The sequence below is a fragment of the Melanerpes formicivorus genome, unplaced genomic scaffold (genome assembly GCF_026170545.1).
Source record: "Melanerpes formicivorus ecotype bairdi unplaced genomic scaffold, bMelFor1.0.p_v2 SCAF_9, whole genome shotgun sequence".
Taxonomy (NCBI): Eukaryota; Metazoa; Chordata; class Aves; order Piciformes; family Picidae; genus Melanerpes; species Melanerpes formicivorus.
The window spans coordinates 422304-449664 of record NW_027142361.1 but is presented as its reverse complement, the minus strand read 5'-3'; the positions used below and the strand labels follow the sequence as shown (position 1 = coordinate 449664).

Sequence of the window (27361 nt, the reverse complement as noted above, 5' to 3'; positions counted from 1 at the left end):
TTCCATTCCCCCTAGTCCTATCACTACCTGATATCCTGAGAAGTCCTTCCCCAGCCTTCCTGTAGGCCCCCTTCAGATACTGGAAGGCGACAATTAGGTCTCCTCGGAGCCTTCTCTTCTGCAGACTGAACAGTCCCAACTCCTTCAGTCTGTCCTCATAGGAGAGGTGCTCCAGCCCTCTGATCATCCTCGTGGCCCTTCTCTGGACACGTTCCAGCACCTCCACATCCCTCTTGTAATAGGGGCTCCAGAACTGGACACAGTACTCCAGGTGGGGTCTCACCAGGGCTGAGTAGAGGGGGAGGATCACCTCCCTCGACCTGCTAGCCACACTTCTCCTGATGCAGCCCAGGATCTGATTGGCTTTGCGGGCTGCAAGTGCACACTGAGAGCTCATTTGATCCTAGCTTGACTGTAAATTTTTACCTCCCACTGAGACTAGAGCGTACTAGTTATCAGAAATGTCTGGACCTTTTGTTAATGTAGAATTCACTGCCATTCTCTGCCTTGACTCTGGAAAATAAAATTACTTTAGGTTTTCAATTGACTTGATGGGTGTTCCCTGTCTTCAGTCTGTCAAACACAGAAATTCTGTTTCTGTACTTAGGTTGCTGCCAAAGAAGATGAGAAAAGTGAAGTTGTCTTGGCTATCAATGAATGTTTTGGATGCTCCCTTCCTCCTGTACCAGTTTTGAAATTTTCAGAGGCGTGGTGCCTTCATTTATCATTTTGAAGTCAAAAATATAATTAATAGTCAGACAGCTTCATGAAAAACGAGATTTTTTCAAAGTGGAAAAGCAGATAAAAACTTTATAAAAGCTGCCTTGCAGGAATGTGTGTTTGGAGTTTTGAGCTGAATTATAGCAGTAGTTGTATTACCATAATAATCTTCTGGGGTAACTGGAAGCACTGGCTTCTACTTGCCAGTGGTGACCAATTGTTGCTGTAAGCATGGTATTTCATTGTCACTGTCTGGTTGCAGTATGGCACGTCAGAAAGGTGGGTGGTTTCCATGTCATGACTCTTAGAATATTTTGAATTCTTTTTATTTGTCAGAATGATTTAGGGTGATATATAGCATTTGCACACCTTTGTTGCCTGGAAGAATTTCATTCTCTAGAGGATTTATTAGTGAGATCTTATCAGAACAGACACCTTGTACTTTATGAGAACAATTTGTCCTCTTAACATATAGGGATATGATACAGAGTAGTGTTTATGTTCTGATGAGACCACCTTTGAAAAGATGAAGAATGTGTTGAAGGGTTGTATAGAGGAAGCCTCATGGCTTGCTGATGAAATACTGAAATAAATGATCTGTGACCAATCAGTCAGGATAACACCTGCTGAGACTGATAAATATTTTTTTCTTGTCTAAACACTGTTTCTGCATTTACAAATCATCAGTGTTACACAGTCCAATATTCATGAATGTTAAATTCACCTTCTTCCTCTGTTTTATTCCAAATATTCTTAAGAGAATAAACTTACATTCTCTTGTATCTCTCTGCGGAAATGAATACCCATAAAGTGTACCTCATTCTGTTTGCTACTACTGACCTGAAACATTGACCTTTTACATATTTTGGAGTCTCAGCTTTTCCACGTATAAAACACAAGAAGAAACTTCCTACCTTACCAGAGTAATAAGTGAAATTATAACCTGAACAATTCTGTAAGGACATCTGATTTTTGTCTTTCAAGGTAGTTTTCAATAGCATTTGTATTTGTTGGTGGGTTTTTGTTTGGGGTTTTTTTGGTGTCTCAAAATATGGCCCTATAGTATTTAATTGAATGAAGTTTTTTATGATAACCTTTATTTTGGGAGTACAAATCTATCTGTAGCTGAACTGTAGTGTTTTCTACCATGAGGAGTGATAGAAGCTTAATTGTCCATCTAATGCAAATTTCATTAATACATCAGAATGAGGAGTTGGTTTTATTTTGGGGAGAGAAAACAAAATCTTTCCATTTCTTCCCTGTAGGAAACTCAGCATATGCTTGGCCTCACTAAAAACTCTCAGCATTGTGTAGCACCTTTGATATTCTTGACCATCTGGCATTCTCTGTTCCTCACTTTATATTGGTGCTGGACTATGGATTTGAAGTCCACTATCATCTTATTTCCTGTTTTTATCAAAAAGGATTTATTTTCCACAAAGTGTTGCCTATGCTCACAGCAGCAGCATTCATTGGCTTTGTTTCTCCATTTTATTTTGTGAAAGCTTAATCTACAGTGTGTTTTGCTTACAACAGGTGGGTGCAAATGTAGGCTAATAGGCACTTCAGTTTGTCTGATTCAGTCTTTTGATGTTCATACAACAAACTGTGAAACTGCTTTCATAAAGATAATGTCATCTATGGCATTGTGTAAACCTAGTGAAAATGGGAACGGCTATTGCCCGGAACTGTCATATTGTATCCATTTTACATTAGTGTAGATAAAGGGTATTGAAGACTAAAATCTTTTAGGTTACAGAAGGTGTGATGTTGGAAACAGGTACTGAATGTGCCTTGTAGCTGTGTGTCAGCATGAGGAAAAGCATCTTGCCATAGGAGATGATGGGCAGGAGCACCTTCCCAGCTTGCAGAGAGGGGCATGGAGATGTAAAATCTTCTGAAGGTTATCAGTTTACTTAATGTGTGTGCAGGAGACTACCACAGAACTTGAATGTATGCTGAAGAAGGTGAAGCGGTTGTCAGCATAAGCTTAAGTAAAAATCTGTGTCTGTTACTTTGAGAGAATAGCTTTTTACTGGTGTGACAGAATTTAGCAGACTGGGCTTGTAAAGATGTTTTTTAGGATAAGGGATCGGGATTGAGATCAAATGAGGACGAGATGTTCCCTTGGAAGAAGTTAAATGCTTCGTTGTGCTTGTGTTTATTTTTAAAGTGAAATTTCTTTATGACTTCCTAATCAACTTGAAAGTTGACAAGGATTAAAAGTGTTTCTGAAAATACCCTGAACATTGGAAGTTGTCACGTTAGCTATGCTGAAATAGAGCAAACCAATAAGAAACAATGTCATCTATTGTGCTGTTTACCTGTCTGATTAGAATTGCTGTGCACCTTGTTAATACTCATAGGAAACAAAGTTCCTATTTGAAGGTACCCTGCATTTCCTTATTCAAGGCAAGTGTAAAAAATACCAGGAGATACACTACCTTGTGTTTTGAAGTGTCAGGAGGAACAGGAGCTGCTGCCATGTCATGATTGTTTGTGCTGCTTTCATATGTAATTTATTGATGAACCAAATCTACTATCAGCTTATATGTCCTGAGCAATGTGGTTTAAAATAAGCAGAAATATGATCTGTTTGTCAGCAAATTGGTATTGCTCATTGTCATTGCAGTTCAAACTGGTTTAACAGCAAAATTCCTATAGAAGCCAGTCATGCCTTCTGTGTACAATGAAAAGAATCCTTTGTTGGGGCAGATGCATTGAAAGGTCTATAATCTTTTCCAGCAAGTTTCTGAGATATTGCCCTTGTCCTTTTCCTAGTCTTTTCAGCCATCCTAAAACCAAATGAAGAATCCCAAGGGGAACTCCTTTGGCATCTGAAGATGTATGTCCAGCATGTCTTATCTCCTTTTCTCTTTTGACGTTAGATCTAATAGAGATGGTGACATCCTAGGGTGGTGATAACAACAAGAAATCTGTGTGTTTGTGTGAACATAATCATTCTGCATTGAAAAGGGTTGGAAAGGACCCTCGAAGTTCATCTTGTCTAACCCCCTCTGCAGTGAGCAGGGACATCTCTAACTCAATCAGATTGCTCAGGGCTCCATCAAGTCTGACCTTGAATGTCTCCTTAAATATCTGTTTAAACAACGTGAAATGCTTCTGAATGGCCCACCATAAGCTTGGAGCATGTGTATCAATGTGTCTGTTTGTATGGCATCAGGCTACTTTCTGCCGCAGGATTTCTACCACCATTAAAAACATTTAAAGACGAGACTGAAATAAAGCTTGAAAAAGAGATTAAGAGTACTTGAAATATGACTTCTGAAGTTCAGTTTATATACCTGAAATTAAGGTATATAGGCAACCTTGACACAACTTGTGTCAAGATTATGAACAACTTATGAACTTCTGTATGTGAAAAAGAGTTGGGAGGCTTTTTGCATGTAAATAAATAATGGATATTTGGGAAATCTGGATAATAATCACTTTGAAAATCAGTAAACTTTAAAAAAAAATTTTGGCCTTGTGCTTTCTATTGGGATCACTCACCAAATGAAACAATTTATTTAATGAATAATAAAAATGGGGGGGATAACTTGATAGGTTTGTTTTTTTTTAAACTCAGATCATGAGATGGTCGGTAAAGGTCTGGTTTTTTAATAGAACAGAATATAACATAATTTAAGACTCTTGTTGATCATTAATTCTTCTTTATAATGCTGAAGGTAGGCTTGGTTCCGCATTCATGGAAGTCCCTAAGGGCTTCCAATAATTTCAACAGCCGTTGCTTGCTCTGCATATCACCGGTATTGCCTATTAACTGACAAGGTGTCTCTCTGAAGGCACCTGTCAAGGTAAAAAGGGGAAACTCAGTATTTACAAGAGATTACAATATGTTGCAGAACTTGCCAGATGATTTCTGTATTTACATACTTTAATTGCTTTCTTAAAGTCCATTGATTGTGGGGGTTTTCTCTGTGTGTGTGTGTGTGTCTGTGTCTGTGTCCTTTTCCTCTTAGGACTCTCTTAAGTGGCTTCCCAAGTCTCCTAAACTGTACAGTAGCCATAACTGGAGCTCTCAAGGCTCTCGCTGGGCCTCTTTGAAAGGAAAGGAAGGTTTTCATGGTGGTAACCTGTATAAATTGAGCTCTGCTAATGGAAAATGGAGAGGAGGAAAGATCAGTCCTGAGCAAGAAGCAGAGGAGCTGGAGGATCCCGATGACGTAGGTGCTCTCCTTAAAGTCAGGAGGGGATAATGTTGTGTGTCTACCAAAAACCTACAATCTGCTGGCAGTGCTATTTTGCTAAGCATTTTGGGATACTGGAAAACTGGATTGCCTGTACTTTCACATCCTTGCTTGCGCAGAATCATGTTCAGTGTTTTATTTCTCTAATATGCTTTCAATTAAACAATTGGTCCAACCCTCAAGTACAGTGCAACTTGCAGGTTAAGTGGTGTAACCTGAACAATGATGAGACACGTTTGTTTTTTTAATTTACTCCTACTTTTATTGCCAGTTATCAACTTCCCTTCATCTCTTTCAGGTAAGCAGATTGTTAGCAGCACTTGAAGCTCAGTGTCTCCTAAGGACTGGATGGTAGAAATGTGAGGTTGCAATGCTAGTCCTGTGCATGTTTAATACCAAGTAGTGCTCTTCTAGTATACTGGCATCTGGGAAACCCTGGATGCTGTGGTTTCTCTAGCCTGTGCCTTCCAGTTTTCTGTAATCTGAGTAGCAGCTTGGCTGCCTTCTCAGTCATAGCCTGGAAAAAGGAAGTTGTGATTGCACTCTTTCAGCCTTTGCCTTTCAGGCATCCTCCAGATGTTTGCTGAGACCTGAGAGAGGAATAGGGGCTCCTGCTCCTCTGTCAAGACCTCCACTCCCTTTCTATACCCCAACTACTGCTGGTATGACCCCTAATCTGGCCTCCAAACCAATCTCCTGTTCCTGGCACCCATGGCGTGTCAGTGTTGCTGATGGGTCTAGATTAGTCAGTTTGGCGCCATTAAAGAGGAATGTCTCAAAGAGAAGAAAGCTAATGAATGTTTAAACTGAATTCAAGCTAAGCAAGTCCCTCTTAAAGTAGAAATAGGAAGCAATCAAGGCTTGTTTTCTCACATCAGGGTTGGTTATGCTTCTTTCCATCCTAACCAAAAAGAGATTGTGGGAAAGTTCTGCTACAGACTGAAAAACAAAATGCACAATGGGTTTTCTGCCCAGCTGTTTGTGGTGATGCCACCGATTTTATTTCTGGTATTAATCTTTGAAGCTTAAGAAGACATTTATGGGGTGTTGTGGTGAAGGCACATTATGCGCAGATACTGAATCTTGTCCCAGCATGTGGGCAAGTTCCCCCTCCTCCAGGAGGAAGACAAAAGCCAAGGCATTAGTCAGGCCAGCATGCAACCAGCGCATGCAGTGCTCGTGCAAACACCAAGTATGGGCATAATTCTAGCTTCACGCTTTCTATAGGCTGAAGCCAGTTGTTTATGAGAATGCCCATTGGTCAAGACCAGCCTCGAGGAATCTATAAGTATCACCCCAGTTGGTAAACAAGTTGCCCCCTCATTCACTTTGTCTCTGTGCTTGCTCGAGAGAACAACTCTCGAGCTGCAGCCTCTGCCATTGAGCTTATTATTGTTAGCTTCTGTTATACATGCACGCATACTGGAAGCCTCTGCATTGTTAAGAAGCACAGAGGGAGGACCTTCGCTGTGCCTGAAGAGCCCAGCGTCGCTACAGCCAGTCATACCGACCGGGAGAGCCCACCGTGCCACCGGAAGACTGGACCAACCCCCGAGGGTAAGATCTGCCCAGTTGCCGGGGAGAAGGGACTTGATCGATACCGAGTCCACGTATGCCTAGCCCTGCCGTAGCGGGAGAGGAGCTGCCCCGTGTGCCACTCTAAGCCCTGTAAACCTCAGGGAAGACTAAAGCATTGTTCGTGCCTATACTGCACCAAACCCGGGACCACTCCGAGAGTCCCCCTGTTCCTTTAAGATTAGTAAACAAGAATCCGCTGCCTAACGCAGCCCCATTCTCACTCTGTTTGCATCAGCCCCGATAATCGCTGTGGCTGGGCCGACCCCGTAGCTTTGCCTGCTGCCGCGTCGTCCGAGCACACCTGCCAGCAACCGTCGTCCCGCCCTGCCGTGCGAGCCGACTCCTGAGGGCCGACCCCACGGGCCGACCCCGACCAGGACCGATCCCTGTTGCCTGGAGGGAATTGAATATCTTCCACGTGTTTTCCATCCACTAGCACTCAGTTCAAAGTATCCGCGTCTAGCAGAGTAAGCGCTAGTAAGAAGCTAGTTCAATTAAGTTATAATCATAACACTAAGCCACTTGTGGAATGTATTTCACGAACGTGCACCAGAACATGTATATAAGTTGGTGATTCATTGGTTATTAATAGTTTGTTAATTAATAAAAATAATATTTTCATAATTCATATTCATAAATTTAATAACCTCTTCACCACAGGTGGATTTTCAGAGGTGTCGATCTTTGGCTGTGCGATTTTACTGCCAAGAAGAGACAAAAATTATGGTAATATGAAGATCTGATTCAACCCCTTACTCATCAAATTAAGGATCAAAAATCATCTAAATAATGCATTTGTAAAATGTGAACAGAGTTTGGACATAGTGGCTAAATTTCATATAACCACTTTGCCAAGAATAACTGATAACTGGAAAACATCATTGTGCTCTGCAGTTGTGACCGTTTGAGGCTGTCCCTTTAAGGAAGGGGACATTGTGGTGGAATGTTTGTAAACGAAAGACGGATCTAAACTAATATCATTGGTAGATTGGGGGGAAGCAACTTTTGAACTGGGAGTACAGCAGTTTTCTGGTCAGTCTTTTTTCCCCTCCTTCGGTGGCTTGCAGCTCGCAGCTTTCTGGGCTTTCGGCCAGACTGACTGATAAGATAAGGCCTCTTCTAACACATAACCGCCAAACTGCTTTTTTAACACTTTTAACATTTGCTCTTTTTCTCTCTTTCTAACCCTCTCTGGGGAAAGGGGGAGAGAGACGGGGGAGCAGGGGTGGGGAACCCCCCTCAGCAGAGGAGGGAACCTGCATTTCCTAAACTGCTCTGTAAATATACAGCACCCACTCCTTTCCTAATCTGGCTGTGCGGTTTTTTTCCCCTTCAATTTTCTTCCCTCTACTCACAGTGGGGGTAAAGGGCCTGGCCTTTCCCTCAACCCTACGGCATTCTTTTCTTGGCTTACCCAATGTGCGGCAGATAATTAGCTTAATTTATTACTTTATTGCTCTAGTGTTTTATAGCCGGATTACCAAACATGAAGGTGTGGTGGTTTGTAGAACGATTATTTTTTTCAATTTTTGGGGCTCTGCTTTACAGATATTGTTTGGGTTTGATTTTGGATTACCTGGGTAAATATTTGGTGCGGACAATTTATCTGTGGTTTATGCATAGAGTTAGACTATGGTATGAAAAATGCGTGGATTTCTTTTGGCCAGCGAGATACAGAAATGTAACTTCTACTACCCTCCCGATTGAGATAAAAGAGTTTAGGATTCCTGTGGAGGAGAGAGTAACTTTAGGTGATGGCTGGGATCCAAAGGTGATTTATGTGATGTGTATAAATCTGCTGCTGGTGATGGTGATTGCATATTTACTGTTTTCTTTGCGATGGGAGAGAAAGATATCCAGACCGTGTTATGTTATTAAAACTAGATGTCGTGGGTTGGAAGGGTAAGGCCAAGAAGCCTCCTCCCTTCCCCCTTGTAAGTAAAGGGAAACAAAAATTGAAGGGAAAGGGAAAAAAAAACTCACAAGCTGAATTAGCAAAGCAGTGGAGCTATATTTACGAAGCAATGTAGGATTTGCAGGGGAATATTTACAAATTTACAATATCTACAATATAGAAAAAGATATACAATAAAGTAACACAGAAATGAGAGTAGCCCCCCTTGCCGAGGAGTTCCCCACCTCCGCTCTCCCCTCTCTCCCCCCCCTTTCCCCAGAGTAGTTCGGAAAAGAGAGAGAAAAAGAGAAAGAAAGAAGTTAAAAGCAGTTTTGCGTTAATTGGAAAGGAGTCAATACAGGCCTTCTATCTTATCGGTTTCAAGGCCGAAGTCTTGGCAGAAAGCCCAGCACAGACAGAGCTGCAGCACGAAGAAGAGGCGGAAGCAAGACTGACAGAGAAGTGCTGGAAATGCCCAGTTCACTCCCAGTTCAGAAGGTGCTTCCTCCCACTTCACCAATGAAATTAGTTTAGATTATTCCTTCCGTTTACCAACTTCCGTCCACCATATTCCCTTTCTTAAGGGGACAACGTCAACCGGCCACAGTCCACCCCTTCTAAACAATTTCATTGGCTGTTCATACTGTCCATCCAATCCAAAATGATATTTACAGTTCGTGAGTAAAGTTCATAGTCCATTCCGGCCATGCTCAGATGTAGATGATTCAAAAGTCCAAGAAAATCAGAAAATGAGAAAAATGGAAAACAGTTCATTTTCTTTCGCCGACGAAGCAAAGAAAAAGGGAAACAGGGATTCTCACGGTCTCTTAGTTGACTCAGGGCTCTCAGGGATCTCAGGGTTCCTGCACCGTAGATTCCTCGTTGATTCTTCCTTTGGACGCGATGTAGCTGTACAACAGTTCGAAATCAACCTCTTTCAGCTAAAGTTAAATTTCTTTGTGGAATACACTGAATTTCACCATTCTCTTGCATTACCCAATAAGTGTGACCCGGACCTTCAGCTGAAACCACCCCTCGGACAGGTTTAGCCTCTCCTGAGGGTGAAAATACCCAAACAGTTTTACCTAACAGATTCTTTTCTCTAACAACAGGAACTCTATCACCTTCTACTTTCCGTAGCAAATCTGAATGTGCAGGTCCAGCTCGGTTCACTGAACCTCTACTATTTACATGCCAGGTTGCTTGTGCTAAATATTTTTCCCAGTTTTTCAAAGATCCACCTCCCATGGCTTTGAGAGTGGTCTTCAACAAACCGTTGTAGCGTTCAATCTTCCCTGAAGCTGGTGCATAGTAGGGAATGTGGAATATCCACTCAATACCGTGCTCTTTTGCCCAGTTCTTGACAAGGTTCTTCTTGAAATGAGTTCCGTTGTCTGACTAAATACTCTCTGGAGTTCCATGTCTCCACAGGATCTGTCTCTCCAGACCGAGAATGGTGTTGCGTGCAGTCGCATGTGGAAGTGGATAAGTTTCCAACCATCCAGTGTTTGCCTCCCTCTACCATAGTAAGCACGTATTGCTTACCAGAACGAGAACGTGGTAGAGTGATGTAGTCAATCTGCCAAGCTTCACCATACTTGTACTTGGACCATCTGTCACCATACCACAAGGGCTTAAGTCGTTTTGCCTGCTTAATAGCAGCACAAATGTCACAGTCATGGATGACTTGAGCGATAGCATCCATGGAAATGTCTATGGATCTGTCACGAGCCCATTGGTATGTTGCATCTCTGCCTTGATGTCCTGACGAATCATGAGCCCACCGAGCTAAGAATATCTCACCTCGGTGTTTCCAGTCGAGATCAAGATTAGAGTCCATATCTACTTGAGAAACTCTTGCAGCTAGATCTGCCTGATGGTTGTGTTGCTGTTCCTCAGTAGCTTTGCTCTTAGGAATGTGAGCATCGATGTGTCTCACTTTCACTGGAATTCTCTCGATTCGATCAGCAATGTCCTGCCACAGGTCGGCTGCCCAAATGGGTTTTCCTTTCCTCTGCCAACCACTCTTCGTCCAGTTCTTTAGCCAACCCCATAGAGCATTGGCTACCATCCATGAGTCGGTGTAGAGATAAAGCTTTGGCCATCTCTCACGTTCAGCTACGTCGAGAGCTAGCTGGACAGCTTTTACCTCTGCGAACTGACTGGATTCTCCTTCTCCATCTTTCGCCTCTGCAACTCGGCGTGTTGGACTCCACACTGCAGACTTCCACCTTCGCTTGTTTCCAACAAGACGACAGGAACCGTCTGTGAACAAAGCATATTTCTTTTCATCATCAGAAAGGTCATTGTAAGGAGGAGATTCCTCAGCACGAGTTACTTTCTCCTCTGGAGGTTTGGCACAGTTGACACCTTCAGGCCAACTTGAGATCACCTCCACTAGACCAGGTCTTTCAAGATTTCCCATTCGAGCTCTCTGTGTTATCAGAGCCATCCACTTGGACCAGGTTGAGTCTGTGGCATGATGTGGTGTGGAGCCTTTGCCTTTGAACATCCAATTCAAAACTGGTAATCTGGGAGCTAGAAGAAGTTGTGATTCAGTTCCAATTACTTCAGAAGATGCTTTTACTCCTTCATAGGCAGCTAAGATTTCTTTCTCTGTTGGAGTATAATTAGCCTCTGAACCTCTGTAACCTCGACTCCAGAAACCAAGAGGTTGTCCACGTGTCTCACCTGGAGCTTTTTGCCACAAGCACCAGGTTGGACCATTGTCACTTGCAGCCGTGTACAAAATATTCTCAATGTCTGGACCATCTCGGACTGGTCCCAGACCCATTGCTTGAACTACTTCTTGCTTTATCTGGTCAAAGGCTGCTTGTTGTTCAGGTCCCCAGTGGAAATGGTTTCTCTTTCGAGTCACATCATACAGAGGTTTCACAATCTGACTGTATCCAGGAATGTGCAGTCTCCAAAATCCCACTATCCCCAAGAAACGTAGGGTCTCTTGCTTGTTTGTGGGACTTGCCATGGTAGAGACTCTATTTACCACATCCACTGGAATGTGTCGGCGTCCATCTTGCCATCGCACTCCCAGAAACTGAATCTCTGTGGTAGGTCCTTTCACCTTGTCTCGCTTGATGGCAAAACCTGCATTCAGAAGAATGTCAATGATTTTGTTACCTTTCTCGAAGACTTCCTCAGCAGTTTTACCCCAGACGATGATATCATCGATGAACTGGATGTGTTCTGGAGCACCGCCTTTCTCCAGAGCATCGTGGATCACTGCATGACAGATGCTGGAGCTGTGGATCCAGCCCATTGGCAGTCTGTTGAAAGTGTACTGGATTCCTCTCCAGGTGAAAGCAAACTGAGGCCTGCATTCCTCTGCTATGGGAATGGAGAAAAATGCATTAGCAATGTCTATGGTAGCATACCATTTGGCCTCTTTGGATTCCAGCTCATATTGTAGCTCCATCATGTCTGGTACTGCTGCATTCATAGGTGGTGTCACCTCATTCAGGGCTCGGTAGTCTACTGTCTGTCGCCAGTCTCCATTCTGCTTCCGCACAGGCCACACTGGACTGTTGAAAGGTGAATGAGTTTTGCTGACGACTTTCTGACTCTCCAACTGACGAATCAGATTCTGAATGGGCAACAAAGAGTCACGGTTGGTTCTGTATTGTCTGTGATGCACAGTCTGAGAAGCTACCGGCAATTTAATGTCCTGTATCTTATGTTGTCCCACAACTGCAGATTCATCAGAAAGTTCAGGTCTAGCAGATAGCTTCAATTTTTGTCCATCAATGTCTATAGAAGCTACTCCAAAAGCCCATTTGTAACCTCTAGGGTCTTTGAAACGCCCTTCTCTCAGAAAATCAATTCCCAAAATACAAGGTGCGTCAGGTCCGGTCACAACTGTATGCTTCCTCCATTGTTTACCAGTTAAACTTATATTAACCTCTACCTTACTTAACTCTTGAGATCCACCAGTGACTCCCAGAATAGTTATAGACTCTGATCCCTGATAATTTGATGGTATTATGGTGCACTGAGCTCCTGTGTCAACCAAGGCCCTGTACTTCCGAAATTGTGAAGTGCCAGGCCACTGGATGTACACATCCCAATAGATTCTATTATCTCTGTTATCCCTCTCCTCCCCCTGGCGGGAGGCAGGGCATCCCTAGTTATGGGGAACATGCGCACATGTGCATTGCACATAGTTTGCAGCGTTATAACTTTGCATGTTATAACTGGAGCCACTGTTGGAGCCATAAGAGTCGTTCTGGGGAACTGTGGAAGTAACAGCTACCCTTCTGGTATTGCTACCTTGGGTTCTGCCACTTTGCAATTCCCTCAGTCTCCTGAAAAGATTAGAAGTTGGTTGGCCATCCCAGCGGTTCATGTTCTCACCAAACTGATCACGCAGAGTTATCCAAATAGTTCTACGTGATTGCCTTGGTGGTCTGTTTTGGAATGACCTGTTTTGGAATGCCCTGTTTTGGAATGACCTCCTTGGAGGACGTGTATTCCTCACAGATGAAACTTGTACCCACCTGGAGGAAGAATTGAAATTATCCCTTTGTGCCAATTGGGATATGGAATTTCTAAATTCATCTTTTAACTCTCTTATGCAATTCTGTATATCACCAGACATAGTTTTAATGGCTGAAACCAAAGAACCACGTGTCATGCTATCCTCCAATTGTCTCATTTGATCACTGAATTGGACAACCGTAGGAGAAACTCCACCATAATTTCTTGACACAATTCTGCTTGCCAGAATGTTTGCATAATTAGAAGGAGCAAGTTTGATGATCTTTTTAGCAAGACCAATACCCACAGGAATGTCATCAGGATTCAGAGTTTCATGTTCACCATAGAGTAGCTCTCTAACAGCAAATTCTCTCAAGCTCTTAATTCCCTCATCTATGGTAGTCCAGGGTTTAGGATTCCAGGGAAGATCATCTCGGGAAGGGTATCTCAGGGCAACCGCTATTAAAAGGCGTATCCACAGATTAACCTTACCGAGAGCTTCGCCTAGATGTCTATCTATTCCATTGTCCCTCGAGAGAGTTCCTAACTGAGCTGCTGACTTGTCTCCAACTGTTAGAGCCAGAGCACCTGTATCATAACACCTACTAAGCCAAGATAGAACTGGCTCCTTATCTGCCCTGGTGAAATCTTTAGGGATTCGCCTTCTCCATCCCTTGCTTCCGCCACTTGCCTTGTTGGGCTCCAGATAGCTGCCTTCCATCTCCGCTTGCTTCCTACAAGCCGGCAGGACCCATCTGTAAATAGAGCATAGCCCTTCTCGTTGTCAGGGAGATTGTTATATGGGGGAGCCTCCTCAGCACGGGTCACTCTCTGCTCTGGTGGCATTCCAAAGTCAGCACCCTCTGGCCAGTTGGTGATCACTTCCACTATGCCAGGGCGTTCGAAGTTCCCCATTCGAGCTCGCTGAGTTATCAGGACCATCCACTTACTCCAGGTAGCATCTGTGGCATGATGTGGGGTTGAGCCTCTCCCTTTGAACATCCAGGTCAGGACTGGAAGTCTCGGAGCTAGAAATAGAGGTGACTCAGTCCCAATTACCTCAGAGGCAGCCCGGACGCCCTCATAGGCAGCTAGGATTTCCTTCTCTGTCGCGGTGTAGTTGGCCTCAGAGCCTTTGTACCCCTTACTCCAGAAACCTAGGAGCCTGCCCCTGGTTTCACCAGGAGCCTTCTGCCACAAGCTCCATGTAGGACCATTCTCACCAGCCGCAGTGTACAGCGCATTCTTGATCTCTGGCCCAGTTTGAACAGGCCCCAGAGCCATAGCATGGACCACCTCTCGTTTGATCTGGTCAAACGCCACCTGCTGCTCAGGTCCCCACACAAAATCATTTTTCTTCCTTGTTACGTGGAAGAGAGGCTTCACAATTTGACTGTACCCGGGAATGTGCATTTTCCAGAAGCCCACAAGCCCCAAAAAGGACTGTGTCTCTTTCTTGTTTGTGGGCTGCACCATAGTGGCTACCCTGTTCACCACCTCCTGAGGGATGTGGCGACGGCCATCCTGCCATTGAACACCCAGGAACTGGATCTCCCTGGCAGGCCCTTTCACCTTGCTTCTCTTGATGGCAAAGCCAGCCTCCAGCAGGATGTCAATTATCCTCTTACCCTTCTGGTAAACTTCCTCTGCTGTCTCACCTCATACAATGATGTCATCGATGAACTGCAGATGCTCAGGAGCTCCACCTTTCTCCAAGGCAGTCTGGATCACCTCATGGCAGATGGTTGAGCTATGGACCCAGCCCTGAGGCAACTGATTCCATTGATACTGTACTCCCCTCCAGGTGAAAGCAAACTGTGGCCGGCATTCTTCTGCAATGGGAATGGAGAAAAAGGCATTAGCAATGTCAATTGTGGCATACCACGTAGCCGCCTTCGATTCCAGCTCGTACTGGAGCTCCAGCATGTCCGGCACCGCAGCGCTGATCGGAGGAGTCACTTCATTCAGGCCACGGTAGTCCACAGTCAGTCTCCATTCCCCATTTGCCTTCCGCACTGGCCATATCGGGCTGTTGAAGGGGGAGTGAGCCTTGCTGATCACCCTCTGGCTCTCCAGTCATCGAATCAGTTGGTGTATGGGGTGCAGAGAGTCTCTGTTGGTCCTGTATTGCCTGCGATGTACTATGCGAGAGGCAATAGGTAACTTCAAATCCTGCACCTTATGGCTGCCCACTACGGAGGGGTCATCCGAAAGCTCGGGCATGGTGGACAGCTGTTCTTTGCCTGCAGTCTCCACAGCTGCCACCCCAAACGCCCACTTGTGCCCCCTAGGGTCCTTGAAGCATCCCTCCCACAGAAAGTCAATGCCAAGAATGCAAGGTGCATCTGGACCAGTCACTATGTCGTGCTTTCCCCATTCATTCTCGGTCAAGCTTATCTCAGCTTGCAGTACAGTCAAGTCTTGTGAGCCTCCTGTGACTCCTTGAATGGTTATGGACTCAGCCCCTTTGTGCCTTGATGGTATCAGGGTGCATTGGGCCCCTGTGTCCACCAGAGCTCGGTACTTCAGGGCTTCTGAAGTTCCAGGCCATTTCACGTACACATCCCAGTATACTCTGTTATCCCTGGCCTCCACCTGGCTGGAGGTAGGGCACCTCTAATGCTGGCGGCAATGTCCACACTTGTCACACGGTCCTGTGTTACTAGGGGAAGGGTCTCTTGAGCGAGAGGGACCACTCCAGGAAACTGGGGCAGCTCTTCTCCTGGATGAGTTATCCCCGTGGTTCCCACCTTGCAGTTCCCACACCCTGTTCCAGAGGGCAGAGGTGGGTTGGCCATGCCAGGTGTCCATGTCCTCTCCATGGTCACAGAGGAACCTCCACAGAGACCCCCTTGACATCCCCCGATTGGCTTGGGGTGATCTCCTAGGGGAAGGTCGCCTGTTCCTGATTGCCAAAACCTGGACCCATTCTGAAGGAGAAGGGGAAAAGGAGGCATCGCTCCCCTTTTTCAGTTCAGACATGGAGGTCTTGATCTCTTTGACAATGTCTTTAGCCATAGTTTCTATGGCTGAGATCAGGGGTTTCTGATTTACGCTGTCCTCATATTCCCTTAAATCATTGGCAAACTCACAGACAGTTTTAGGACTTCCATCCTGTCCAGTCAAGAGTATCCCTCCTAATGTGTGAGCATATTTCTGAGGAGCACCCTGGGTGAGTTTCTTTACGAAGGGCCGTCTCATGGGCACCTCATCTGGGTCCAAAGGGAGCTGGCCATCCCCATAAATTATTTCCATCACGGCCATCTGCCACATGTACCGAATGCCCTGTTCCATAGTTGTCCATCTAACTGGGGCCCAGGGCAGGTCATCTCTTGAGCGGTACCGGCTCTTGATGGCGTTCAGAATCCGGGCCCAGAGAGTTTGTATTCCATCAAGTTTGGCTAACTCTTTGTCCAGACCAGCATCACGAGTCAGGGAGCCTAAAAGCTTTGCCTCCCTCTTATCCAGGTCCACTGTGTCCACCCCCTCGTCCCAGCATCTCAGGGCCCAGCTTAGTATTGGCTCACCCTCTTTCCTGGCGTAGTCCAGACGAGTTTGCCTTAGTTCCTTTCTGGGCAGCGATGTAACAGTTATTTCCTGGTCTGAATCATCTTCATCCACCGCTGGGTTCTGAGAGGTGCTGGGGCCTGCTGAGGTTCCTTCCTCACCATCTGTGCTTGGTGATGACTTTTGATTTCTTTTCCTGTGTGTGGTGACCGGTGCTAGAGAGACTGCATTGGCAGGAGCATCAGGGGTCAACTGTGGGACTGCTGGTGGTGGGGCAAACCCTTGTGCCTGGGGCTCAGGCTGAAAACTGGCACAGTCATTACAACCCGACCCCTCCCTCTTTGTGTCTACAGAGTGCTTACAATGCGCACAGCAGACACGCCCCCAGTCATTAAAGAGTACAAAGGAGTGTGTTATCACCCTCCAAACAGCTCTTAATGGGTTAGCTAGTCCTCCACCCAACACGGTCCCAGCAAATGCCACTATAAGGATTACATTTAGGCATATGGAGCATATTGCAACGTAGAGCAATTTTCCATCACAGGCACTTTTATCTACACCATTGGTTTCATAACTTGCTTCAGGAAAGTTTCCTATGTTAGAAAAGTTACCACTGACAGTGAAATTCAATGAATTCAAGAGATACATGCCTAACTTCACTGGTAAAGTTTTTATCCAGTTGATCTGCATCTCTATCATTAACCACACCACATGGTAAGTTATCAATTTGTAGATGTGGGTCCAAAAGATCCAGCCAAAAGCCCATGCAAAGGCTTGGGCCATCAGGTTCTTTAAAATTGCCATTTCTACTTCTAGCTCCTTTTTCAGAAAAAAGTATTGCTTTCCCAATAGAAGATTAATTTCCAAGCCCCACGTTGGAGGCTCCAAAATTGTAGTAGTTTGAGCCTTAACTGAGAGTTAAAGGCTGAAATGGGGAAAAGGCTGAGAATCTCTTCCCCACTTCCCCCCCACCTCCTCCCTCCAAACAAGGAGAGGGGGGAAAAAAAAAAAGGGGTAAGGAGCAAATCCACTAAGCAACAATCTGGAGTCAGCTTGGAAGTAGAGAGGCAAATAATTTTTTCTTCAAATATAACAATAACAGGGTGTTACAGTTTGAGCTGGGTGCCCCCCTGCAGTGTTTACTTCCTGTGTCCAGAAGTCCAGCCCAGGGGTGGACACAGGAAATGATGTAGTATTTCACACCACAATCCTTTGCACCACTATAAGATCCAGTGCGGAGTCTAGCGCTCTCTCTTTTTCTTCCTCCTCCGTCAGCCGGTAACTGGGGAGATGTCTCCTGGCTTTGGGCCTGGCTAGGCCCAAGGCCACGGGGGGGATGGGCAGTCTCAGATCTGGCCAGCTGAGACTAGCCTAGCAGTGGGAGGGGGAAGAAGGAGCCCTGGGGGGGCTCGGGTGTACCCTCAGGTAGGGATGGGATTTCTCTGGGTCTGTTTGTCACTGTGCTTCTGCTTTTCTGTAAAAGTTCACTGCTTTCTATTTAAACTTTCCATCACTTTTGCAATCCGTTTGTCTGAGTGTTTTATTGTTGCCAGGGGTGGGGAAGGGGGCTGCCTCAACCCAGCACATTCTTGGTAGCAGAGGATGGTTCAGGTGGGCAGAGGATCTGCCCCCAACCCCTTTACACAGGGACAAAAGTTCACAAGGGCAAGGAACAAGAATGGATGGGAGGGGGACAGGAAAGAATTATACAAAACCAGTCTTTCTCTGAGGAGGCGCAGAGGCAGCAGGGAGAAGGGTCAGGTCCGGCCACATGGCTGAGGATAAGGAGGGCAGCTGCTGTAGCTCTCATCCAGCAGAGGCAGGAGCCAAAAAGGAGATCCAACAGCTATGAGGTCCTGCTTTTTATATCCTTGCTGGGCAGGGAGGGGGGAGTGGAACAGACTCAGCTTTCCCAGGGGGGAGACACCCTTCAGGGAGTGTAAAGTACCCGCAAGCCCTCCACCCTGCTTTCTTCTTTTGTTTTCAGAAAAAGGTGTTAACCCACGACAATTGCTAATGCATTTTTCTCTCTTCCCATAGCAGAGGAATGCAGACCTCAGTTTGCTTTCACCTGGAGAGGAATCCAGTACACTTTCAACAGACTGCCAATGGGCTGGATCCACAGCTCAAGCATCTGTCATGCAGTGATCCACGATGCTCTGGAGAAAGGTGGTGCTCCAGAACACATCCAGTTCATCGATGATATCATCGTCTGGGGGAAAACTGCTGAGGAAGTCTTTGAGAAAGGTAACAAAATCATTAACATTCTTCTGAATGCAGGTTTTGCCATCAAATGAGACAAGGTGAAAGGACCTACCACAGAGATTCAGTTTCTGGGTGTGCGGTGGCAGGATGGATGCCGACACATTCCAGTGGATGTGGTAAATAGAGTCTCCACCATGGCAAATCCCACCAACAAGCAAGAGACCCTACGTTTCTTGGGGATAGTGGGGTTTTGGAGACTGCACATTCCTGGATACAGTCAGATTGTGAAACCTCTGTATGATGTGACTTGAAAAAGAAACCATTTCCAATGGGGACCTGAACAACAAGCAGCCTTTGATCAGATAAAGGAAGAGGTAATTCAAGCAATGGGTCTGGGACCTGTCCGAGATTGTCCAGACATTAAGAACATTTTGTACACGGCTGCAAGTCACAATGGCCCAACCTGGTGCTTGTGGCAAAAAGCTCCAGGTGAGACACGTGGACGACCTCTTGGTTTCTGGAGTCGAGGTTACAGAGGTTCAGAGGCTAATTATACTGCAACAGAGAAAGAAATTCTAGCTGCCTATGAGGGAGTAAAAGCATCTTCTGAAGTGATTGGAACTGAATCACAACTTCTCTTAGCTCCCAGATTTGTTCACAGACGGTTCCTGTCGTCTTGTTGGAAACAAGCGAAGGTGGAAGTCTGCAGTGTGGAGTCCAACACGCCGAGTTGCAGAGGCGAAAGATGGAGAAGGAGAATCCAGTCAGTTCGCAGAGGTAAAAGCTGTCCAGCTAGCTCTCGACGTAGCTGAACGTGAGAGATGGCCAAAGCTTTATCTCTACACCGACTCATGGATGGTAGCCAATGCTCTATGGCGTTGGCTGAAGAACTGGAAGAAGTGTAGTTGGCAGAGTAAAGGAAAACCCATTTGGGCAGCCGACCTGTGGCAGGACATTGCTGATCGAATCGAGAGAATTCCAGTGAAAGTGAGACACATCGATGCTCACATTCCTAAGAGCAAAGCTACTGAGGGACAGCAACACAACCATCAGGCAGATCTAGCTGCAAGAGTTTCTCAAGTAGACATGGACTCTAATCTTGATCTCGACTGGAAACACCGAGGTGAGATATTCTTAGCTCGGTGGGCTCATGATTCGTCAGGACATCAAGGCAGAGATGCAACATACCAATGGGCTTGGCAGATTGACTACATCACTCTACCACGTTCTCGTTCTGGTAAGCAATACGTGCTTACTATGGTAGAGGCAAACACTGGATGGTTGGAAACTTATCCAGTTCCACATGCAACTGCACGCAACACCATTCTCGGTCTGGAGAGTCAGATCCTGTGGAGACACGGAACTCCCGAGAGGATTGAGTCAGACAACAGAACTCATTTCAAGAACAACCTTATAAAGAACTGGGCAAAAGTGCACGGTATTGAGTGGATATTTCATATTCCCTACTATGCACCAGCTTCAGGGAAGATTGAACGCTACAACGGTTTGTTGAAGACCACTCTTAAAGCCATGGGGGGTGGATCTTCGAAGAACTGGGAAAAACACCTAGCACAAGCAACCTGGCTGGTAAATTGTAGAGGTTCAGTGAACCGAGCTGGACCTGCACATTCGGATTTGCTACGGAAAGTAGAAGGTGATAGAGTTCCTGTTGTTAGATAAAGGAATCTGTTAGGTAAAACTTTTTGGATATTATCTCCCTCATGAGAGGCTAAACCTGTCTGAGGGGTGGTTTCAGCTGAAGGTCTGGGTCACACTTATTGGGTAATGCAAGAGAATGGTGAAATTCAGTGTATACCGCAAAGAAATTTAACTTTAGCTGAAAGAGGTTAATTTCGAACTGTTGTACAGCTACATCGCGTCCAAAAGAAGAATCAACGAGGAGTCTACGGTGCACGAACCCTGAGAACCCTGAGAGCCCTGAGTCAACTAGAGACCCTGAGAATCCCTGTTTCCCTCCCTTTTCTTCGCTTCGTCGTCGAAGAAACAAACTGTTTTCCAGTTTTCTCATTTTCTGATTTTCTTGGACTTTTGAATCATCTACATCTGAGCATAGCCGGAATGGACTATGAACTTTACTTACGAACTGTAAATATCATCTTGGATTGGATGGAGAATGTGAACAGACAATGAAATTGTTTAGAAGGGGTGGACTGTGACCATTTGAGGCTGTCCCTTTAAGGAAGGGGACATTGTGGTGTAATGTTTGCAAACAATGGACGGAACTAAACTAATTTCATTGGTAGGTTTGGGGGAAGCACCTTTTGAACTGGGAGTACAGCAGTTTTCTGGTCAGTCTTTTTTCCCCTCCTTCGGTGGCTTGCAGCTCGCAGCTTTCTGGGCTTTCAGCCAGACTGACTGATAAGATAAGGCCTCTTCTAACACATAACCGCCTAACTGCTTTTTTAACACTTTTAACACTTGCTCTTTTTTTCTCTTTCTAACCCTCTCTGGGGAAAGGGGGAGAGAGACGCGGGAGCAGGGGTGGAGAACTCCCCTCAGCAGAGGTGGGAACCCTCATTTCTGTGTAACTTTGTTGTATATTTCTGTATATATTGTAAATACTGTAAATTCTGTACATAAACCTGCATTTCCTAAACTGCTTTTAAATATACAGCACCTACTCCTTTGCTAATCCGGCTGTGTGGGTTTTTTTCCCTTCAATTTTCTTCCCTCTACTCACAGTGGGGGGAAAATGCCTGGCCTTTCCCTCAGCCCTACGACAGCAGTCAAACTTGTCTGAAGCTTTATTTGTCTGGTGGATGTGTTTTAATTGTGTATAGCTCTTTTCAAGGCCTTGTGTTTTAGCTGACCATAGGGTGACATTGTCAATTCCTCACTGCATCTTAGTGAGGACACTGCACAGCCTAGAGTCAGGCTTTGAAGTTGGCTTTGGAATGCCCTCACCTTTGAGGTCCAGTGGACTGCTAAATCAGTAAGTTTACAGATCTCCACTCACTGCTGTTTGCAGCTGAATAAAATCAGTTCAACAACTTGAATGAAATCTTACCTTGAAGACAGATTAGGGGCTCACCTTCCCTCTTGCACATGTGGTCCCAAAAATAGAATGTAAGCCTTGAGGAATTGTGAAAATATTTTATTTTCTGTATGGAAAACTCTTTCCTTTGCCTCATGTGATTCTGTCCCCTGAAACAGCAGATTCAGTGCTACTGAGCTGTCAGAGGCTGCCCAAAATATTCTCGTTCTGATACTCCCTGCTTTATGTAGGACAAGATTTAGTTGGGTATGTGTGTGTTATATGTGCCTGTGTATACCAGAGGATCTAGAGCAAGGCTGTATGAATAAATACCCCTCCCATGTTGAGGGAAAGCCATTCCCAGGGACATAATGGTAAAATAAAAATACTCCTACATCTGCTTTAAAGGTGGAGTTTTGTCTTCAGTCAAACAAATCCTACTGTACAGCAATGTGATATAACAGATCCAGTTTACAACAGGCAGTGGCTGGGTATCAGATAGGTACTCTTACTGTCACTGTGTTTACTTTCTTGCCTTTCACCTCCAGGAACCTGTCTCCAAGTTTTCTGGCAGCCTTTTTGATACTGATGACAGCATGAGAGATCAAAGAAACACCAGACCATCTCTTCAGGAAAAGCACAAATCAGCAACAAAAGGGAAAAGTAGCCTTGGGGTGCAGTCACCCATCTCAGCAGCAGGCAGCTTCCCCAGTGAGAGTAGCCAGATCCCAGAGGAACTGAGGGCAGTGGATGTGCCACAGCCCCCACTGAAGGTATTGAGCTGCTGCATGGGTTTGTCTTGCTGATGAGGAGCTCCACATGTCCATGGGGAAGTCCACTTGTGTGAGCCAGTTTATGAAAGATGTAAAGAAGGGGGGACATTGCATGGTAGACATCATGAGACTTGCCTTCTACATAATGTAAACTGAAATTTGTCTTTATTCCCACTGGCTTATATGGAAAACCATTTTTTCACTAACTATTTGTAGCCATTCAGTACTGTTTCGTTTTATGTATTCAGCTTTGGTATTGTGAGGTCAAGCAAAGTGTCTGTGCAGGTGGACACTTTGCTAAGTCTTAACTTTGACCATGACTTAGGAGCAGGGGAATGGCCATACCCTCATGACATAGGAAAGCCTTCATCCCATGCAACTGATGGGAATGTTCAAGTGAAAGTTTATCAGTGAAAACTGCAGGATTTGAGCTGGATTTTATGGAGGAAGCTATACTCTGAACTCAGTGGATATATTCTGTCTTGGCATGCTTTGGAGAATATGAGGAGGAATTGTGCTTTATGGATTGACTCCTGGGGGTGGCCCAGTGCAGACCACCCCTATGCTGACTGCTCGCTCATTAGATGGGAGATGCAGAATTGCACTGCAACCCCATGGTCGCAGGATACAGCACCAGGAAAGCATGTAGCTCCCATTCTGGGACTTGTTAGCAAACCACTGCTGGTAATTATGGGCTCTTGAAGTCTGGAGCATGCAGCAACATTTGGCAGGGTGGTGTTGATTTGACCGATAGGATCAATTCATACCTTTTTAGGAACAATGAATTTCAGATGAATTAACAAGAGCAACTGCTTACATTTCTTAAATTTTGAAATGCAGCTGTGTTGAAATATTCCTAATTATAAAATATAACAAGTTGTTCAAGATGGATTGTTTTAGAGATATGAAGCAAATTAATGCAAATAAGAGCATTTTGCAATTTGCATTTTGATTTGACTGTGCTGTAGTAAAGTTATCTTTAAACTTAAATGTGACTGGTTTAGCCATTAGCAAGTTCTTATTTGCTACCAAGCAAGTTCTGTATTAAAGAAAAAAGAAAACAAACAGGGGGAGTAATTCTTAAATGTCAACTTAAATATCAGTGGAACTTGAAACTAATTTTATTTGGCCTTTCTTGTGAATTCAGTAGATTAAAAAAAAATTAGCAAAGATTTTGTACTAATTTTTTTTGCTGACACCAGCAGGAGGAGGATGGACTAGATAGACTAGATGCTGCTTTTTCAGATGCTTCCTGATGTTTTTATGTCGAAGTCAGTGAGGACAGTTGAATCTTCTGATGGAGTTAACATGTACATACAGGATGCTTGTTAGTTAAAAGACAGGAAAATTATTGTAATAATGCTCAAATTCAGTTATCTGCTCTCAACAGGGTTGAGAGTAAGTCAATCAGATTGTAGATGAGGTTCCACAGCAAAATTTTTTTGTAAACTTACCAAACACCACTTACTTCCTGCTCCTGTGTACCATTGTTGCCATTGTGAATGCTCAGTAAATTGGCAGGATTTATGATACAACTGGTTTCGTAAGTAGCCTTTTAATCAGACTTCTGTAGCTTTGGCATGACTCTAAGATGTGGAGAAATAATGCATTCTTGGTGCTATTGAGGAGTAAAGACTAGTCTTGCATGTCCCAGTGTTGAAGCATGGCACTATTTTCCTCTGGGCTGAGTTCTATAGGGGCAATGCAAGAGCAGGAGGTGATTTTCATTGCTCATGTAATTAATAGGCAATGTTTTTGATTAATCAGGACACTTATCCATTATAATTCTTTTCCAGATAACCATTACTGTGTACAGTCAAATGGGGAGTCTTGGTATTAGCATTGCTGGTGGAAAGGGCTCATCTCCATGTAAAGACAATGATGAGGTGCATTTCATTACTCACAATTTATATAGTAATTGGTAGAAAGAAACTGATGAGCAGTTCTCTGAAGCTATTGTGTTTTGCTGTTTTCCTTCTAAAGCTGTCCTCAATGTAACATCGCTGTCTTTGTAATAAAGCTAACAAGGGTAAATATGGGTAACTTATACCTCAAAGTAGAAACTGGCAGTAGATTTTGATGGGGAAGCTCCTGGGGGAATGATTTTGGAGAGAAAACTTGATGTCAATTGATGAATTTTCAAGGATAGAATGAAACATTGTTAGTTAGTTTCCACTTTCTACCTCTATTTGGGGTCAGTCCTTTGGTTACCCATGCCTTTCCCATCCCATTTGTTCATTCCCAGGAGCTAACTTGTTTTGAGAGAAGAAATATTTCTCACATCTTCTCACTTACTTACCATTTAAATAAATCTTTGTTTCCCAGTCTGTCCCCGGTGGCACAGTGTAAACAATTTATGACTTCTGTTCATTGTTTTGTGTCAGCCATGGAGGATTTTTTTTTCCTTTTCTTGCTAATGTGCTAAGACATTTAGATTTTGTTTTAATAGAGGCAGCAGAAAAACAAGTCTTGAAAAATAATTACTTGCTTTCTACATCTGAGAACAGTGGAAGAAAGATCTGACAGATCTAAAACCTGTCTTTTGTTTCACCAGGGGATCATGACTGCACAGTTGCCAAAAGATGGTCTGGCAGACTTGGCTGGGGGGAAAGCAGGAGACAGAGTGGCAGAGGTAGAGGGATTCTTTGTGGAGTATGTTCCCGTGTTGTTATCTTTAAGTCAAATAGCTCAGAGTTGGGGACACAGATCTAGATCTAGGCTTGCCTTAGCTTTTTAGATACTTCCCAAGCTACATTAGAAAGAAATTATAGTGAGATTAAATTGTTGTTTTCCTTCTTATTATAGTCTGGTTTTCAGCTCTTTATGTTCAAAGTGCTGAACAAAATATTATTCACTTAAATGGCTGATTTGTAAATTAAAACAATGGTTTCAGTAAGGAGCTATGTAAGCACAAATACAGTTGTACTTAATCCAGGAAGCTTTCTTACGACATTGTATTAGATTTACTAGATGAGTTCATTGCAGTTGGTGCAAAGAAGTAGAAACTAGATGAGCTTGCTTCTCCAATACAATATTTAGTTGACAGAGAACTACTCAAAGTAACTCCCCTGATGGAGGCTTACAGTGCCAAGTGTCTCTTGGGCTACTCCACCTCAGGTCTCATCTTTCATATAGCAGAAGCCACTTTCTTGAGCTTCAGAGGTTGCCAAAAGAAGTGACGTTAATGTACAATTTTGTGATATCTATTTTTGACTTACTGTCTGGTATCGATCTGCTGAGAAAGGCAGAGTGGGATGAAAGCCTCTACAAAATTACACTGAGGTGATACTAGTCTGTAATTTTTTTCAGCTCTTGTTCTCTTAGACTGTCATTTACGTATTCTTAATAGGTTTTATTCCAGGATTGTCCTTGTTGAATTAAGGTAGGATAGAGACATACTGTGAGTTTATTAAACTGACAGGAATAAGGATGCAACCTATATCAGCCAAAACCAAAATAATGCCAGATCAGTGTAATAAATTTGTAAAACTAGGTTATAGACACAATCCACATATAGAAGTTTAGCATTTTTCAGAAGGTTAATTAGCTATAAAATTCTGTACCATTTAACTGTTTTTTCTTTTTCTGTTAAGAATGGATTATCTAATTTTTATATTTTAACAGATGTGAGACAATATTTCACAGTATCAGATCATCAGGAAATAGAAAAATCAGGATTTTGAGTTGCTGTAGCTTCAACTTCTTAGCAGTTTCTGGTAAAGTCACAGGATCACAGGATGCTAGGAGTTGGAAGGGACCTCCAGAGATTGAGTCCAACCACCTTGCCAGAGCAGAACCATAGAATCTAGCACAGGTTGCACAGGAATGCATCCAGATGGGTCTTGAAAGTCTCCAGAGAATGAGCCTCCACAACCTGTCTAGGGAGCCTGTTCCAGTGCTCTGTGCCCCTCATGGTGAAGAAGTTCCTCCTCATGTTCAGGTGGAACCTCCTGTAGTGTAGTTTATATCCATTGCCCCTTGTCCTGTCACAGGGTGTAAGTGAGAAGAACCTGTCCCCTCCCTCTTGACACCCAGCCCTCAGATATTTATAAACATTTATGAAGTCCCCTCTCAGTCTTCTCTTCTCCAGACTGAAAAGCCTCAGGGCTCTAAGCCTCTCCTCATAGGGCACATGCTCCAGTCCCTTAATCATCCTTGCTGCCCTCCATTGGACTCTCTCAAGTAGATCCCTGTCCCTCTTGAACTGGGGAGCCCAAAACTGGATGCAGTATTCTAAGTGAGGTCTCACCAGGGCAGAGTAGAGGGGATGGAGAACCTCCCTCGATCTGCTGGACCCACTCCTCTTAATGCACCCCAGGATCCCATTGACCTTCTTGGCCACAAGGGTACATTGCTGTCCCATGGAGAACTCCCAGTTCCTTCTCCAAGTCAGTGTTTTAAAAATCAACCAGTTCAGGATTCTGGGGCTATTTGACATATACTAGCTACTAATGTGTGTTCATTTCATGAGCAGTGAAACAAGTGAAAAAATAGAATAAACTTCTGGTCATTATTGTTCTATCTTTCTGTTGTTATCCTACAAATAGTTATGATTTCTCTGTCTTCCACAAGATGGCAGAATCATTCATCTATTTAAAGAAGGTAGAAAAAGAAATCTTTGCGTTTTTGTATGTGTGGGACATGGGAAGGAATTAATGCATTTGGGTGTGTGATAGAAGACCTAATGTTTTGACTACAAGATTGATCTGTTTACAAATAGCCAGAATGCTTATCTCCATACCATGTGCTACAGCTTCTTATTCTTGAACTGACCATTTCAATAGTTCAAATATACTGTGTGTTCATAAGAAATAGGGAGTGACAGGGATTGCAATTTTATTTGCTTTCATTGTGCAACTGAACGTAATGACAGTGCCAGACATTTGTATACTAACCTGACTGGGAGGGCATTTCTCTTAGCATTAATAATCAGATGTATGCATTTCTGCTGCTTTGTTTTTAAAGGCATCCCTTGCTTCAGAACCTG

General features: G+C 44.2%; 1 protein-coding gene across 1 annotated transcript in view; it reads left to right on the top strand.

Annotated features, from left to right (window-relative positions):
* Positions 1-22493, top strand: part of LRRC1 (leucine rich repeat containing 1) — a 227046-nt gene extending 204553 nt beyond the window's left edge. The window contains exons 14-15 of the mRNA XM_068142944.1: positions 4704-4907; positions 22150-22493. Of these exons, the coding sequence (XP_067999045.1) occupies positions 4704-4907; positions 22150-22407 (462 nt within the window). The 3' untranslated portion in view covers positions 22408-22493. The remainder of the gene's footprint in view (positions 1-4703; positions 4908-22149) is intronic.
* The last annotated feature ends 4868 nt before the right edge of the window (positions 22494-27361 follow it).